This window comes from Scyliorhinus torazame, chromosome 7 (genome assembly GCF_047496885.1).
Source record: "Scyliorhinus torazame isolate Kashiwa2021f chromosome 7, sScyTor2.1, whole genome shotgun sequence".
Lineage (NCBI taxonomy): Eukaryota > Metazoa > Chordata > Chondrichthyes > Carcharhiniformes > Scyliorhinidae > Scyliorhinus > Scyliorhinus torazame.
The window spans coordinates 258,973,983-258,991,358 of record NC_092713.1 but is presented as its reverse complement, the minus strand read 5'-3'; the positions used below and the strand labels follow the sequence as shown (position 1 = coordinate 258,991,358).

The window sequence follows — 17,376 nt, the reverse complement described above, 5'->3', positions numbered from 1 at the left end:
TACAAGCATTTAGAGAGGCAAGGACTGATTCGGGGCAGTCAGCATGGCTTTGTGCGTGGAAAATCATGTCTCACAAATTTGATTGAGTTTTTTGAGGGGGTGACCAAGAAGGTAGATGAGGGCAGTGCAGTAGACGTTGTCTACAAGGACTTTAGCAAAGCCTTTGACAAGGTACCGCATGGTAGGTTGTTGTTGCAGAAGGTTAAAGCTCACGGGATCCAGGGTGAGGTTGCCAATTGGATTCAAAATTGGCTGGACGACAGAAGACAGAGGGTGGTTGTAGAGGGTTGTTTTTCAAACTGGAGGCCTGTGACCAGTGGTGTGCCTCAGGGATCGGTGCTGGGTCCACTGTTATTTGTGATTTATATTAATGATTTGGATGAGAATTTAGGAGGCATGGTTAGTAAGTTTGCAGATGACACCAAGATTGGTGGCACAGTGGATAGTGAAGAAGGTTATCTAGGATTGCAACGGGATCTTGATCAATTAGGCCAGTGGGCCGACGAATGGCAGATGGAGTTTAATTTAGATAAATGTGAGGTGATGCATTTTGGCAGATCGAATCAGGCCAGGACCTACTCAGTTAATGGTATGGCGTTGGGGAGAGTTATAGAACAAAGAGATCTAGGAGTACAGGTTCATAGCTCCTTGAAGGTGGAGTCGCTGGTGGACAGGGTGGTGAAGAAGGCATTCGGCATGCTTGGTTTCATTGGTCAGAACATTGAATACAGGAGTTGGGACGTCTTGTTGAAGTTGTACAAGACATTGGTACGGCCACACTTGGAATACTGTGTGCAGTTCTGGTCACCCTATTATAGAAAGGATATTATTAAACTAGAAAGAATGCAGAGAAGATTTACTAGGATGTTACCGGGACTTGATGGTTCGAGTTCTAAGGAGAGGCTGGATAGACTGGGACTTTTTTCCCTGGAGCGTAGGAGGCTTAGGGGTGATCTTATAGAGGTCTATAAAATAATGAGGGGCATAGATAAGGTAGATAGTCAACATCTTTTCCCAAAGGTAGGGGAGTCTAAAACTAGAGGGCATAGGTTTAAGGTGAGAGGGGAGAGATTCAGAAGGGCCCAGAGGGGCAATTTCTTCACTCCGAGGGTAGTGAGTGTCTGGAATGTGCTGCCAGAGGTAGTAGTAGAGGCGGGTACAATTGTGTCTTTTAAAAAGCATTTAGATAGTTACATGGGTAAGATGGGTATAGAGGGTTATGGGCCAAGTGCGGGCAACTGGGACTAGCTTAATGGTAAGAACTGGGCGGCATGGACTGGTTGGGCCGAAGGGCCTGTTTCCATGCTGTAAACTTCTATGATTCTATGAGCTAGATTAGGAACAACAGCGCAACAATTCAGTCGAATCATAGATTCTCACAAGGGGATATATTAATGACCATTGCCAGTCAGTAAACATTATTTGTGTTATTCATTTTCTTTTCAACTCCATTAAAAGAAAAAAGGAGGTACGGGTAGGAGGTTATGACAATTATCATCTATTTGCAATCAGATCAGCCTTAATCTTATTAAATGGCAGAGCAGGATCGAGGGGCTCAATGGCCTACTCGTGCTCCTAATTGATACGTTTGTATGCGTATGTTCGTATGAACCAAAGATGTAATGATGTCAGGAGCTGAGTGATCCTGGCAGAATCCAAACTGTGCATCATTGACAGGTTATTGCTAAGCAAGTACCACTTGATAAAGCTGCTGATGACCCCTTTCATCACTTTATTGATGGACAAGAGTAGACTAATAGAGTGGTAATTGGCTGGGTTGGATTTGTCCTTTATGTGTACAGTGCATACCAGGGTAATTTTCTACATTGGCAAGTGGATATCAAGGTTGTGGCTGTACTAGAACTGTGGGCTTGGGGCACGGCAGGTTCCGGAGCACAAGTCTTCAGGACTGTTGCCGGAATATTGTCAGGGCTGCTGAAATACTGAATTGGGCTAGCTATATAAATACTGAGCAGTCAAGAGGCTAGAAATCCTGTGGTAAGGACTTCACCACCCGACTCCCCAAAGTCTGCCCATCATCTACAAGGCATAAGTCAGGAATGTGTTGGAATGCTCTCCAGTTGCGTGGATGAGTGCAGCTTCAACAACACTAAGGAAGCTTTGCAGCATCCAGGACAAAGCAGCCGCTTGATTGGCACCCCATCAACAAACAGTCGCTCCGTCCACCACCGACGCACAGTGACATCTACAAGATGAACTGTAGGAACTCTCCATGGCTCCTTAGGCAGCACCTTCCAAACCTGTGACCACTACCATCTAGAAGGACAAGGGCAGCAGAAAAATGGGAACACCACCAACTGGAAGTTACCCTCAGTCACTCACCATCCTGACTTGGAAATATATCGGTTCCTTCAGTGTCCCTGGAACTCCCTCCCTAACAGCACTATGGGTGTACGTATGCCACATGGACTGCAACAGTTCAAGAAGGCGGCTCACCCACTTTCTGCAGGGTAATTTGAACTGGGCAGTAAATGCTGGCCTAGTCAGCCATGTGCACAACCCATAAATTAATTTTTAAAAGTGCTTCCTCCTAGTGATGTGCAACACCATACTGATTCATCAGCTGAGGGGCACGTGCGTGCTAATCAACAGGAGCTTTCCTTGCATATGTTTGACCTGATGCCTTGAGACTACATACAGTCCAGAATCGGTATAGTGAATTTGCTTTTGTGATAGAGGCAGATTTGCTTTGCATCTGACCCTGGACCATGTGGTACTTACAAGACAGACAAACAAGTGAGGTTCCATTCTTCACCGTATCCATGAAAACTCACTTTGAAGGATACAGGTCTGTTCCTTGAGGCTTAATGCAAGACATTTCCTCCTTCCTGTTCTGCGACTTGTTCAAATTGAAGAATATGGTTTGAAGAGTTGCATATTAATGGAGTACTTTACAGAGTTTAGTCTTCATAATTAGCTTTGCACCAATGGCTCCTCTTGTCAATCTAAATTATAACTTACTGTTTTGTTCCTTATTTCCAAAGGGCTGGGGTGCAGAATACCACCGACAAGATGTAACCAGCACACCATGTTGGATAGAAATTCATCTTCACGGTCCACTTCAGTGGCTGGACAAAGTTCTTACCCAGATGGGCTCTCCTCATAACCCTATCTCCTCTGTATCTTAACAGTGAAATATGATCTACAGGGGTGGAAAACACCAGAGGGGGGAACTTTATTTAAACTGGACACTGTGAAAGATCTACTGGACGAAGAACAATTTAAAAAAAAAAAAAAAAAAAAAAAATTCAAATGACAATGTTTCAGATTTTATATTTTGGTTGCTTTACCATACTCACTAATTATATATTGAGTGATATTTATAGTTTTTTGTCATCTGCTTATGTGTAGCTGCTAACATTACAAAACCATTGATGGATGTCTTTAGAATCTTTGTGATATGATTTGAATGCTTCCAAAATTTTGCTTTGGTGTGAAGTTCAGCTCTATTGAATGAGCTGTTATGAACAGTTTTAGGCGGCTAATTGCAGGCAGTAAAACTAGAATCTGAAATTGGAGCACGGTGATGCTAATGAGATGTTCTTTTTTCAGTTATGCTAACACCTTGTAAAATCTTTTTTTTTAAAACTGTTCCTGTCATGAACATTACTATTCCAGGGAAACCTAACCATTAGTGGGGTTTCTGATCAGAAAGTGTATTAGTTCAGAACACGATTTCTCACTTTTATCATAGTGAACGTGGCCACTTTCTCAGATATGCAGTATTCTGAATCTGTTCTGAGCATTGTTTTTGAAACGTTGAGCTGTCTTGAGTTTGTAGAAAAGCATTGCTATTTGTCATCTTATAGATGTAAATTGCATCAAGTATTGGAACAAGTCTTAAGTTTTGTATTATATATTCCTCTTGACTTTCTTCAAGTTGTATAAATAGAAGTCATTGGTCAACAGGCTTCATAGTGGCTAGTGATAATCTGTGTGCTACTTATCCTTCGAGCAAGAAAAGTACTCGTGGACCTAAGAATACAGTTTATCATGCAGTTGTGTTCATTGCATCATGACTATCTATAAATGCAGTTCTGCTGCTGTGCAGATGCAGCCAGCTTTCAAACTTGCATGCATTAAAAGCTTTTAAGTTTTTTAATACGTTTCTTTACCTGTCTATTTTAATAATAGATAATATAAGAGAAAATTGACTTTAGTGTAGATTGATAGCTTAATGAGCAACAACCTAATTTGGAGTTCATTCTGTACCAAATAAGACAAAATTATTTGCTTCTCTTTGTAATGCTTGAGTATCTGATATTTACATGAACTGTAGTTTAGGAAAGTGGGATTGCAATCTGGTATGTATATATTAATGTGTCAAGATAATCTGGAGTAAGACTGAACTATAAATACTCATCATTTTGACACTTGGAAGAGATATTTCACTAAAAAGCAGCAGAAAAAGAAATGGAAATGATCTTGTTGCAAGCTGTGGCATTCCTTTCACAAGTAGTATTTCTCAAATAGATGAATGCTGTAGGCAGGAACTCAGCATAAAGATTGTTTCTGTTGGGTGCTTGGGTCTTTGTGGAACCAAGAAGTACCTCTTTTTAAACTGTATGAATTATGTTTTGCTAGGTTTTATTTTTCTCTTTGAGGTGCTTGAATTGTCAGCACTAATAGCAGCGTAAATTCCCAACTGCATAACAACTGGTGAATCCTGCATAATTGGGTTATGCATTCAGTGTATTTATATGCAAATCGTAGCAGTTGTATTTTTATTTGCTGTGTATGTTTAGGTTGTTTCTAGCAATTGCAAAATACTTTCTAAACCATCAACACTTGGACAAAATTGGTTTAGTTCAGTAGAGACTTGGTAACTTTGCAAAATCGATTGGGAATTGTCCACGTATTTCTTAAGGTGTTCTCCATTTCTTTTGGATATCCACATTTGTTAGGCAAATGCTGAATAGGATATAACAATACTAAGATAAGAATGTAAATGTTGCCATAGCCAACATAGTCGTCATTGTCCTAGAAGACTTTGAGAGCTGACTGGTGGTGATTTAATCTGAGGGTCACCACACCTCAGGTGAGAGGCAAGGTTGAGAAGGCAGGGCCTTCCTGAATAACCTCAGCTGGTGCGTGAATTACGCCCATCCTGTTGGGGATGCTCCGCGTCACAAACCAGCTGTTCTTGTAAAATTAACTTTTTTTGTTTAAAGATGGAAATATGGGGGGAAATTGGTCATTAATAGCTGCAAAGTAAATGCTGAAAGTCTTTAAGTGCACCTTTTGTTTTCCCCCACTCCCTCGCTTAATAAGTTGCAATTTGTTAGAAGGTAGGGGAATAAGTGAAATTGACCATTTCCTAATTCAAATGGGATTTTGCCATTCTTTACTTTTCATTTTTGATGTCTGAACTTGTTTGGCAATGCTAATTGCTTTGCTGTTCAAGAACTCTGCATTTTTATATTTGTGAATCTGTCATTGCTTACTTTTATTTTACGCACACGCACAGTGGGAAAGTTTGAACGTGTTTGAGTCACAGAGCATGGATATTTCTGTGTACTGCCAAATTTCTCAAATAAAGACAATATCTATTAATGGGATCTTTATTATTTTCTGTGAAGTGGTGGAGTTTGTTTCAGAACCTAGCTAAACTACATATTTTAAGTAAATTAATTTATTGCTATAGGAATTTGCAATTATATGACACTGTGACATGGTCCAGCTCACATCACAAATGAAAATAGACAGGAAAATGGATAAAGAACAGTTGAAATGCAAAGTAAACAATGAAAATAGGAATAGATTAACCGTTAAACCTCACTGTAGAATACCAGTGTATTTACTGTCTGCTTATTGTGGGTTCTTGCTCAGCCTCCCTTGTCTAAACAACTCTAACTTGTCCATCTCTCCAAATCCCTATGCAATTATTCTTCAGATACATCCTCCTTTACTTCCCTCTTGGTCTTTCCTTCAGTATTTTACAATAGAATTTTTTTAACTGCAGGACAATATGCTCAAATAACTAAATTGCTGTGTCCTCTGACAAATCTATCATGCTGCTTGATTAGGGAATAATATGCATCATATGATAACACTATTAAAATGAAAAGAAAATGCAGCCATATTTTCACTAGATAGGCTGACGTATGACGGTAGACATTGGTTCAGACTGAGGTGATAGTTGAGGCAGGTAATAAAACTTTTTAAAAATATTTTATTAAGATATTTGAAAAATGTTATAACAATAACAAAAACAATGACATCAACATGGTAAAATAAACATTCCCCCCCGCCACCCCCCCCCCCAGCCCAATCTTCACACACCTCAACCATACAACAACAATCCACCCCCCTCCCCCCTTGGAATACTGCATCTGCTGACATTTTTAATTTTCCCCGAGAAAGTCGACGAACGGCTGCCACCTCCAGGTGAACCCTAACATTGTCCCTCTTAAGGCAAACTTTATTTTCTCAAGACTGAGAAATCCAGCCATGTCACTAACCCAGGTCGCTACACATTAATAAGATCTGTCTCCGGGCTACCAGGGAGGCAAAGACCAGGACATCGGCCTCTTTCGCCCCCTGAACTCCTGGATCTTCTGACACTCCAAAGATCGCTACCTCCAGAATCGGCACCACTCGTGTTTTTGGCACCGTGGACATTGCCTTAGCAAAACCCTGCCAAAACCATCTAAGCTTCGGGCATGCCCAAAACATGTGGACATGATTTACTGGGGTTCATGCGCACCTCGCACACCTATCCTCTACATCGAAAAACATGCTCATCCTAGTCACTGTCATGTGTGCCTGGTGGACTACCTTAAATTGTATCAGGCTATGCCTGGCGCACGATGAGGAGGTATTAACCCTGCTTATGGCATCCGCCCATAGACCCGCCTCTCTCTCTCCTCCTAGCTCGTCCTCCCGTAAGCTCCTCCACCGGAGTTTCCTCCGCCTCCGAAAGCTCCTGGTAAATATCCAATACTTTCCCCTCTCCCACCCAGGAACTGGAAACTACTCTACCCCGTATCCTTCACGGTGGCAGCAGCGGAAAGGCCGGCACCTGTTTTCTCAGGAAGTCGCGCACCTGCAAATACCTAAAACCATTCCCTGCTGGCAATTTAAATTTATCCTCCAAAGCTTTCAAGCTGGGAAAGTTCCCATCTATATATACAACCCCCATCCTTCTAATTCCTGCCCTCTGCCAACTCCGGAACCCGTCAACTAGCCTACCCGGTACAAGCCTGTGGTTGTTATAAATCGGGGTCCAAATCGATGCTCCCTCCACTCTCATATCTCCTCCACTGCCCCCAGATCCTCAGAGCCGCCACTATCCGGACTTGTGGAGTATCGGGCTGGCGAAAATGGCAGAGATGCTGTTACCAATGCTCCCAGACTGGTGTCTTTACATGATGCCGCCTCCATCCGCTCCCATGCCGACTCCTCCCCCACTACCCACTTCCTGATCATGGCTATATTAGCCGCCCAGTGGTAATTGCAGAAGTTCGGCAGCGCCAACCTACCCTCCCCCCGACTGCGCTCCAGCAACACTTTCTTCACTCGCGGGGTTTTACTCGCCCACACAAAGACCAAAATAATCTTATTCACCCGCTTGAAAAAGGCCTTCGGGATGAAGATGGGGAGGCACTGAAAGACAAACAGAAATCTTGGGAGGACCGTCATTTTCACGGTCTGTGTCCTCCCCACCAGTGAAAGCAGGAGCATGCCCCATCTCTTAAAGTCCCCTTCCACTTGTTCTACCAACCGGGATAGGTTTAACTTGTGTAGTACCTCCCATTTCCGGGCCTCCTGGATTCCCAGATTTCGAAAGCTCTCCCCTACCATTCTAAGCGGCAGCTCTCCCAGTCTCTTCTCCTGCCGTCTTGTCTGGATCGCAAACATCTCGCTTTTCCCCATGTTCAATTTATACCCTGAAAAATTGCCAAATTCCCCCAAGATTCGCATTACTTCCCCGATCCCCTCCAAATGTACAAAAGCAGGTCACCTGCGTAGAGCGAGACTCGGTGCTTCTCCCCCCCCCCCCCCCCCCCCCCGCCCGAACCAGCCCTTTCCAGTTCCTAGAGGCTCTTAACGCCATGGTCAATGGCTCTATGGCCAGAGCAAATAGTAACGGGGGAGAGGGGGCACCCTTGCCTCGCCCCTCTGTGCAGTTCAAAATACCCCAACCTCAGTCGGGTTCGTACGCACACTCGCTACTGGTGCCTGATAGAGCAACCACACCCAGTCAATAAAGCCCTCACCAAACCCAAACCTTCCCAGCGCCTCCCACAGGTAATTCCACTCCACCTGATCAAAAGCCTTTTCCGCAACCATCGCTATCACCGCCTCCTCTCCTTCTGAGGGCATCATAATAACATTTAGAAGCCTTTGGACATTGGCCTTGAGTTGCCTGCCCTTAACAAATCCCGTCTGGTCTTCCCCTATCACCCCCGGGACACAGTCCTCTATCCTTGTGGCCAGTATCTTAGCCAGCAGTTTGGCATCCACATTCAGTAGCGAAATCGGCCTGTATGACCCGCATTGCTCCGGCTCCTCCCGTTTCAAGATCAATGAAATCGAGGCCTGCGACATTGTTGGGAGGAGGACACCCTTCTCTCTTGCTTCGTTAAATGTCCTCACCAGCAGTGGGCTCAATATCTGTGAAAAAGCTTATAGAATTCCTCTGGGTAGCCGTCAGGCCCCGGGGCCTTGCCCGACTGCATGCCCTCCAGCCCCTTGATTATTTCCTCAATCTCAATTGGGGCTCCCAGCCCCTCCACCAGGTCCTCCTCCACCCTCGGGAACCTCAACTGATCCAGACATTGCCTCACCCCCCTCCACCCCAGTCGGGGTTTCCGACTCATATAATTTACTATAAAAGTCCTTAAACACCACGTTCACCCCCGCTGGGTCCAGGACAGTATTACCATCTCTACCAAAGAACAAAGAAATGTACAGCACAGGAACAGGCCCTTCGGCCCTCCAAGCCCGTGCCGACCATGCTGCCCGACTAAACTACAATCTTCTACACTTCCTGGGTCCGTTTCCTTCTATTCCCATCCTATTCATATATTTGTCAAGATGCCCCTTAAATGTCCCTATCGTCCCTGCTTCCACTACCTCCTCCGGTAGCGAGTTCCAGGCACCCACTACCCTCTGCGTAAAAAACTTGCCTCGTACATCTACTCTAAACCTTGCCCCTCTCACCTTAAACCTATGCCCCCTAGTAATTGACCCCTCTACCCTGGGGAAAAGCCTCTGACTATCCACTCTGTCTATGCCCCTCATAATTTTGTATACCTCTATCAGGTCGCCCCTCAACCTCCTTCGTTCCAGTGAGAACAAACCGAGTTTATTCAATCGCTCCTCATAGCTAATGCCCTCCATACCAGGCAACATTCTGGTAAATCTCTTCTGCACCCTCTCTAAAGCCTCCACATCCTTCTGGTAGTGTGGCGACCAGAATTGAACACTATACTCCAAGTGTGGCCTAACTAAGGTTCTATACAGCTGCAACATGACTTGCCAATTCTTATACTCATTGCCCCGGCCAATGAAGGCAAGCATGCTGTATGCCTTCTTGACTACCTTCTCCACCTGTGTTGCCCCTTTCAATGACCTGTGGACCTGTACTCCTAGATCTCTTTGACTTTCAATACTCTTGAGGGTTCTACCATTCACTGTATATTCCCTACCTGCATTAGACCTTCCAAAATGCATTACCTCACATTTGTCCGGATTAAACTCCATCTGCCATCTCTCCGCCCAAGTCTCCAGACAATCTAAATCCTGCTGTATCCTCCGACAGTCCTCATCGCTATCCGCAATTCCACCAACCTTTGTGTCGTCTGCAAACTTACTAATCAGACCAGTTACATTTTCCTCCAAATCATTTATATATACTACAAAGAGCAAAGGTCCCAGCACTGATCCCTGTGGAACACCACTGGTCACAGCCCTCCCAATTAGAAAAGCATCCCTCCATTGCTACTCTCTGCCTTCTATGGCCTAGCCAGTTCTGTATCCCACCTTGCCAGCTCACCCCTGATCTTTTGTACTAGTCTACCATGAGGGACCTTGTCAAAGGCCTTACTGAAGTCCATATAGACAACATCTACTGCCCTACCTGCATCAATCATCTTTGTGACCTCCTCGAAAAACTCTTATCAAGTTAGTGAGACACGACCTCCCCTTCACAAAACCGTGCTGCCTCTCACTAATACGTTCATTTGCTTCCAAATGGGAGTAGATCCTGTCTCGAAGAATTCTCTCCAGTAATTTCCCTACCACTGAAGTAAGGCTCACCGGCCTGTAGTTCCCGGGATTATCCTTGCTACCCTTCTTAAACAGAGGAACAACATTGGCTATTCTCCAGTCCTCCGGGACATCCCCTGAAGACAGCGAGGATCCAAAGATTTCTGTCAAGGCCTCAGCAATTTCCTCTCCAGCCTCCTTCAGTATTCTGGGGTAGATCCCATCAGGCCCTGGGGACTTATCTACCGTAATATTTTTTAAGACACCCAACACCTCGTCTTTTTGGATCACAATGTGACCCAGGCTATCTACACCCCCTTCTCCAGACTCAACATCTACCAATTCCTTCTCTTTGGTGAATACTGATGCAAAGTATTCATTTAGTACCTCGCCCATTTCCTCTGGCTCCACACATAGATTCCCTTGCCTATCCTTCAGTGGGCCAACCCTTTCCCTGGCTACCCTCTTGCTTTTTATGTACGTGTAAAAAGCCTTGGGATTTTCCCTAACCCTATTTGCCAATGACTTTTCATGACCCCTTCTAGCCCTCCTGACTCCTTGCTTAAGTTCCTTCCTACTTTCCTTATATTCCACACAGGCTTCGTCTGTTCCCAGCCTTTTAGCCCTGACAAATGCCTCCTTTTTCTTTTTGACGAGGCCTACAATATCACTTGTCATCCAAGGTTCCCGAAAATTGCCGTATTTATCTTTCTTCCTCACAGGAACATGCCGGTCCTGTATTCCTTTCAACTGCCACTTGAAAGCCTCCCACATGTCAGATGTTGATTTGCCCTCAAACATCCGCCCCCAATCTATGTTCTTCAGTTCCCGCCTTGTTATAATTAGCCTTCCCCCAATTTAGCACATTCATCCTCGGACCACTCTTATCCTTGTCCACCAGTACTTTAAAACTTACTGAATTGTGGTCACTGTTACCGAAATGCTCCCCTTTACCTATCTCCCTGGCCGCCTCTCTTGTCCTGAGCTGATGCGCCAACATTCTGCTTGCCTTTTTCCCCGTACTCCTAGATCGCCCCCCCTTGCCTTCCTCAACTGCTTTCCCTATGGTCAACAGCCCAACCTCCACCTGTAACTTCCGCCGCTCCCTCAGTAGCCCCGCATCTGGGGCCTCCGAGTATCTCCTGTCCACCTGGAGTATCTCCTCCACTAATCTATCCCTCTCAGCCTGTTCCACCTTTTCTCTGTGGGCCCGTATTGAGATTAATTCCCCTCTGACTACTGCCTTCAAAGCTTCCCAGACCGTTGCTGCAGAGACCTCCCCTGTATCATTTGTTTCCAGGTAGTTCTGGATGGACTTCTTAACCCGCCCACAGACCGCCTCATCCGCTAGCAACAACACATCCAGTCTCCACAGCAGGCGTTGCCCTCTCTCCACACTAACCCGTAGATCCACCCAGTGCGGGGCATGATCCGACATTGCAATTGCCGAGTACTCCATATCCACCACCTTCGATATTAGCGTCCTGCTCAAAACAAAAAAGTCGATGCGAGTGTATACCTTATGGACATGCGGAAAAAAAGGAAAATTCCTTTGTCCTCAGCCGTGCAAACCTCCATGGGTCTACTCCCCCCATCTGTTCCATAAAACCCTTCAATTCCTTTGCCGCAGCCAGCTTCTTCCCTGTCCTGGATTTTGACCGGTCCAATTCCGGATCAATGACTGTGATGCAGTCCCCTCCCATGATCAGGTTATGTGACTCTTAAGTCTGGGATCTTACCTAACACCCAACTCATAAATTCCACGTCATCCCGATTCGGAGCATGTTTGTTCACAAGTACCACTCGCACCCCCTCCAGCTTCCCACTCACCATTATGTACCCACCTCCCTTGTCTGACACGATTCTCCCTGTCTCGAATGCCTCCCGTTTGCTGATCAAGATCGCAACCCCCCTGGTCTTTGAGTCCAGTCCTGAGTGGAACACTTGGCTAACCCACCCCTTCCTCAATCTCGTCTGGTCTGTAACCTTTAGGTGTGTCTTGTAGCATTGCCACGTCCGCCTTCAGTTCCCTCAAATGTGCAAACACGCGAGCCCTCTCTTGACCGGCCATTTCAGTCCTCTCACGTTCCATGTGATCAGCCTGGATAGGGGGCTTCCACCCCCCCCCCCGCCGACTAGCCATCATCCTTTTTAGGCCAGCCTCTTGCTCGTGCCCTCCACTTCCTCGAGTCCCCACTCAGGCTGTCGCCGTTCCTATTTGTCCCCTAGAAACAGTTCCTCCCCTGTCAGCAAAGCAGCTCCCCCCGCCCCCTCCCTCCCTAGCAACAACACTTAAAAACCCAATCCCCCAAGTCAAGCTCCAGCTTAACACCTGTTCACCCTCCACTGTGCTTCCGAGAGTCAGCTGACCCATGCGACTCGATAGCTCCCGCCCCTGGCACCAAGCAGTCTGTCTCCCTATTGTACTCTCCTCTCTTCCCCCCACATGAATAAACACTTTAAAAGCATCACGTTCCCCAGTAAACAACAGAAAAAAATACAGCGAAGAAACAATCACTTTAGAAAAATAGTCACCCAAAAAGCAGAACTAAATTCAAAGCCCACCCCCCCCCCCCCCCTTCTAACAAGGTCCCTGCAAGACAGATCAACCTTTAACCATCCACAAAGCCTATTATTTCACATAGAGCTAGTTAAGTTTTTACAATCTAGCACCACAAATCGCTGCCACAGTACTTCTCCAAGGCTTAAGTCATAGAATCATAGAAGTTTACATCATGGAAACAGGCCCTTCGACCCAACCAGTCCATGCCGCCCAGTTTGTCTTTTAATTCGCCTCCAGCTTCATTTCTTTAATAAAGTTCCATACTTCATCTGGCGTTTCAAAGTAGAAGTCCCGTTCCTCATGTGTGACCCACAGGCGGGCTGGGTATAACATCCCGAACTTCACCCCCTTCTTAAAGAGGGTCGATTTTGCCCAATTGAACCCAGCTCTCCTCTTGGCCAAATCCGCTCCCAGGTCCTGATAAATGCGCAACTCACAGTTCTCCCACTTGCTGCTCCGTTCTTTCTTGGCCCACCGCAAAACGTGTTCCTTGTCCATGAAACGGTGAAAACGTACCACCATGGCCCTCGGCGGTTACTTCGCTCTGGGCTTCCTCGCGAGGGCTCTGTCCAATTCCAGGGGCCGAGGGAATGCCCCAACCCCCATCAACTTCTCCAACATGTCCATCACATAGGCCCTCGCATCCGATCCCTCATTGCCTTCAGGGAAGCCAACAATTCTGAGATTCTGCCTACTGGACCTATTCTCCAGGTCCTCCAGCTTCTCGTGAAATCTTTTCTGGCAGTCGTTCATCATCCCCACCTTGCTTTCCTGCACGGTTATATACTCCTCGTGCTCAGACAACTTTGTTCGACCTCCTGGATCGCTCTCCTGTGGGTTTCCTGATTCTGAACCACTTGATCAATCAAGGCCTTAATCGGGTCCAGCGTGTCCTTCAGCTTGGCGAAGCAATCCTCGAAAAACTTCACCAGCTGCTCCGTCGACCACTGCCGTTCCTCTGCCATGCTGTCCTGTGTTACCAGCTCTGCTTGCGTCTCCCTTATAGGACTTTGTCGTCTCACACGGCCACTTCTGGTCCAATTCTCCATACACTGGAGGGGGATTTCTCCTTACTGTCTCACTCTTCACTGCTTTATTCCATAAAATCCGGGAAAAAACGGGGGGGAAAAAGGTCCAAAAGTCCATTACAGGCGGGAGCTATCAAATGTGCGACCTACCCCTTCATGGCCGCCACCGAAAGTCTCCCGAGGCAGATAATAAAACTTGTGGGGCTAAAGATTATGGATGGAAGAAATTGTGGCTCATCCAAAACTGCAGCAATCAAATAGTATGACAGCTAGTGGAGTAGTAGCGCTTGGTCATACCAATCAGTTTTGATGATGTAACCAAGGGGCAATATGTGGACAAGGAAGATATATGGATTCTTGGGAGAGATTAGGGTGGAAAAATAAGCCATTGGTTGAGATCCTTTGGTTACAGTTGCACAGTTGGGAAACTAGATAGGTAAATAATTACTCTGCAAAACGTCAGTACATTTATTGTAATTACAGGTCATATAATCTTGAAGTAGAAGAAAATTCAGATGAAACATTCAGTGTGGTAAGAATGGCGACCTCGGGCGGCGCAGTGGTTAGCTCTGCTGCCTCACAGAATCAAGGACCAGGGTTCGATCCTGGCCCCGGGTCACTGTCCATGGTGTTTGCACATTTTCCCCGTGTCTGCGTGGGTCTCATCCCCACAGCCCAAAGATGTGCTGGGTAGGTGGATTGGCCATGCTAAATTGCCCCTTAATTGGGAAAAAAAGAATTGAGTACTTTAAATTTGAAAGAAAATGTGTAACTCACTATCCCAGAGACAGTGAGAAACGAATAATGTAGATGCATTTAAGACAAAGTTAGAGAAGCGTCTAACTTAGGGAGAAAGGGATTGAGGTTTACGGTGTTGGATTTAGATGAGGAAAGATTTAGATGAGGAAAGATGGGAGGATGCTCGAGTGGAGCATAAACAGCAACATGGGCGAGTTGAGCCAAATGGCCTGTATCTGTGCCATGTACCCTATGTAATCCTATCCAACCCGTGTAAGAAATACTTCTCCAAATCCATAATTGTTTTAAAAAAAGAGGGACAATTAAGGGAGAGATGGGGAAAAAATCTTATCAGCCGGCATGTGATTTGTAAGTAAACGGTGCACGTTGTCTAGTTTACAAAGTCAATATGCGCAAAGTAGTTAAGTAGTCAGCTTAAATCTCCAATTGGAATGGAGGTTACTGCAGTATAATTGTATTATAAATGATTTCTGATTTCCAATAATAGTTTGCAAAGCGAGTTTGACTTCCATACAGCCATTCAATCAATTCTTTTGTTTATTGTTTCTATTTATTTGAGTGGGATGAGTTGTAACAGTTAATAATCCAAGCAAACCAAGTCCTTATTTTGAGGTATGCTATTTCTCTATTCAAGATATTCTGAAAATTTGAGCTATGCTTTGTATCCATCATAAGTTCATAAGATATAGGAGCAGAATTAGGCCAAACAGCCCATCGAGTCTGATCTGCCATTCTATCATGGCTGATATGTTCCTTATCTGCTACCTAGAATGCTACAGACCAAGTGCTGGATTGCGAAATCAGCCAGAGCACCTCCTCCCTAGAACACATGACCTAGAGGCAGGAATAGACAATTTAGTCTCCCAAGCCTAAACACCCTCAATGTGATCATGGCTGATCCCATCCTGGCATCAACTCCACCGTCCTGCCCATTCTCCATAACCCTTCAACCCATTACCAATTAAAAATCTGTCTAACTCCTTAAATTTACTCACAGTCGCAGCATCCACTGCACTCTGGAATAGCGAATTCCACAGATTCACAACCCTTTGGGAGAAGTAGTTTTTTGCTACCTCTTATTCTAAGATTATGACCTCTCGTTTTAGAATGCCCCACAAGAGGAAGCATCAGCTCTACATCTACTTTATCCATACCTTTTAGCATCTTATATACCTGAATTAGATCTCGCCTCATTCTTTTGTATTCCAGAGAATATAGGCCTAAACTGTTCAATCTTTCCTCATACGACAAACCCCTCATCTCTGGAATCAATCTAGTGAACCTCCTCTGAACTGCCTCCAATGCCACTACATCTTTCCTCAAATAAGGGGACCAAAACGGTGCACACGGACAGTGACCCGGGGTCAGGATCGAACCCGGGTCCTCGGCACCGTGAGGCAGCATGTCTAACCACTGCACCACCGTGCTGCCCTATTAAAGGCGAGCTTAACTAGAACTGCCAACAACAAGAACATCCACTGTTGCTACGACCGGGATGTTAGGAAGACCATTAGCTGACACTTCAGTGCAGTAATGTGGGAACCAATGCAAGGAAAGAAGATATTTGATACAAGAATTTATTAATTCGGAAAAGTGATTTGGGAAGGCTGATTCCAAAAATGTTCATGGAATCCATCTGCAGCTCAAAAAGAATACCCATTCAAGATATTATGAGAGATCAATTTAAATTGTTAATTGCTCTGCTGTTTTCAAGAACCAGTGCGCCAGAGGTTTTATTATTTCGCGATTTTGTGTTTCATGCAGGATATTTTACTTTAAATCATTTAAATAAAATATTTAAGCTTCAATAAGACCACCATCAAAGAAGAACCAGGCAATATGTCTCAATGACTACTGTCCGGTGGCTCTGACATCAATCATAATGAAGTGCTTAGAGAGATTGGTCATGAAGCACATCAACTCCATACTTCCAGAACGCCTTGATCCACTGCGATTCGCATACCACCGCAATCAGTCCAGAGCTGACGCCATCTCCTTGGCCCTACATTCATCCCTAGAGCATCTCGACAACAAGGACTCCTACATCAGACTCCTATTTATTGACTACAGCTCCACCTTCAACACCATAATTCCAGCCAAGCTCATATCAAAGCTCCAAAACCTAAGACTTGGCTCCTCCCTCTGCAACAGGATCCTCAACTTTCTGACCCACAGACCACAATCAGTAAGAATAAACAACAACATCTCCATGATAGCCCTCAATACCTGGGCACCACAAGGCTGCATACTTAGCTCCCTATTATACTCCCTACACACACGACTGCGTGGCAAAATTTGGCTCCATCTCCATTTACAAGTTTGCTGACGAGACGACCATAGTGGGTTGGATCTTGAAAAAGGACGAGTCAGAATACAGGAGACAGAACCTAGTGGAGTGGTGTAATGACAACAATCTATCCCTTAATGCTAGCAAAACTAAAGAGCTGGGCATTGACTTCAGGAAGCAAGTACTGTACACATCCCTGTCTGCATCAACGGGTGAGAGGTGGAGATGGTTGACAGCTTCAAATTCCTAGGTGCGCACATCACCAAAAATCTCGTGGTCCATCCACGTTGACACCAACACTAAGAAAGCACAACAGCACCTTTATTTCTTCAGGAAACTAAGGAAATTTGGCATGTCCACATTAACCCTTACGAACTTTTACAGATGCACCATAGAAAGCATCCTATCTGGCTGCAACGCAGCCTGGTATGGCAACTGCTCGGCCCAAGACCGCAAGATACTTCAGAGAGTCATGAACACAGCCCAGTCGATCACACCCACCCACT

At 45.3% G+C, this 17,376-nt stretch overlaps 1 protein-coding gene across 2 annotated transcripts in view; it reads left to right on the top strand.

The window, feature by feature from the left end:
* The window catches only part of LOC140426986 (mothers against decapentaplegic homolog 5), a 99,241-nt gene extending 93,667 nt beyond the window's left edge, over positions 1 to 5,574 (top strand). For both annotated transcript variants that reach the window (XM_072512341.1, XM_072512342.1), the window contains exon 7: positions 3,006 to 5,574. In XM_072512341.1, the coding sequence (XP_072368442.1) occupies positions 3,006 to 3,149 (144 nt within the window). In that variant the 3' untranslated portion in view covers positions 3,150 to 5,574. The remainder of the gene's footprint in view (positions 1 to 3,005) is intronic.
* Positions 5,575 to 17,376: the final 11,802 nt, after the last annotated feature.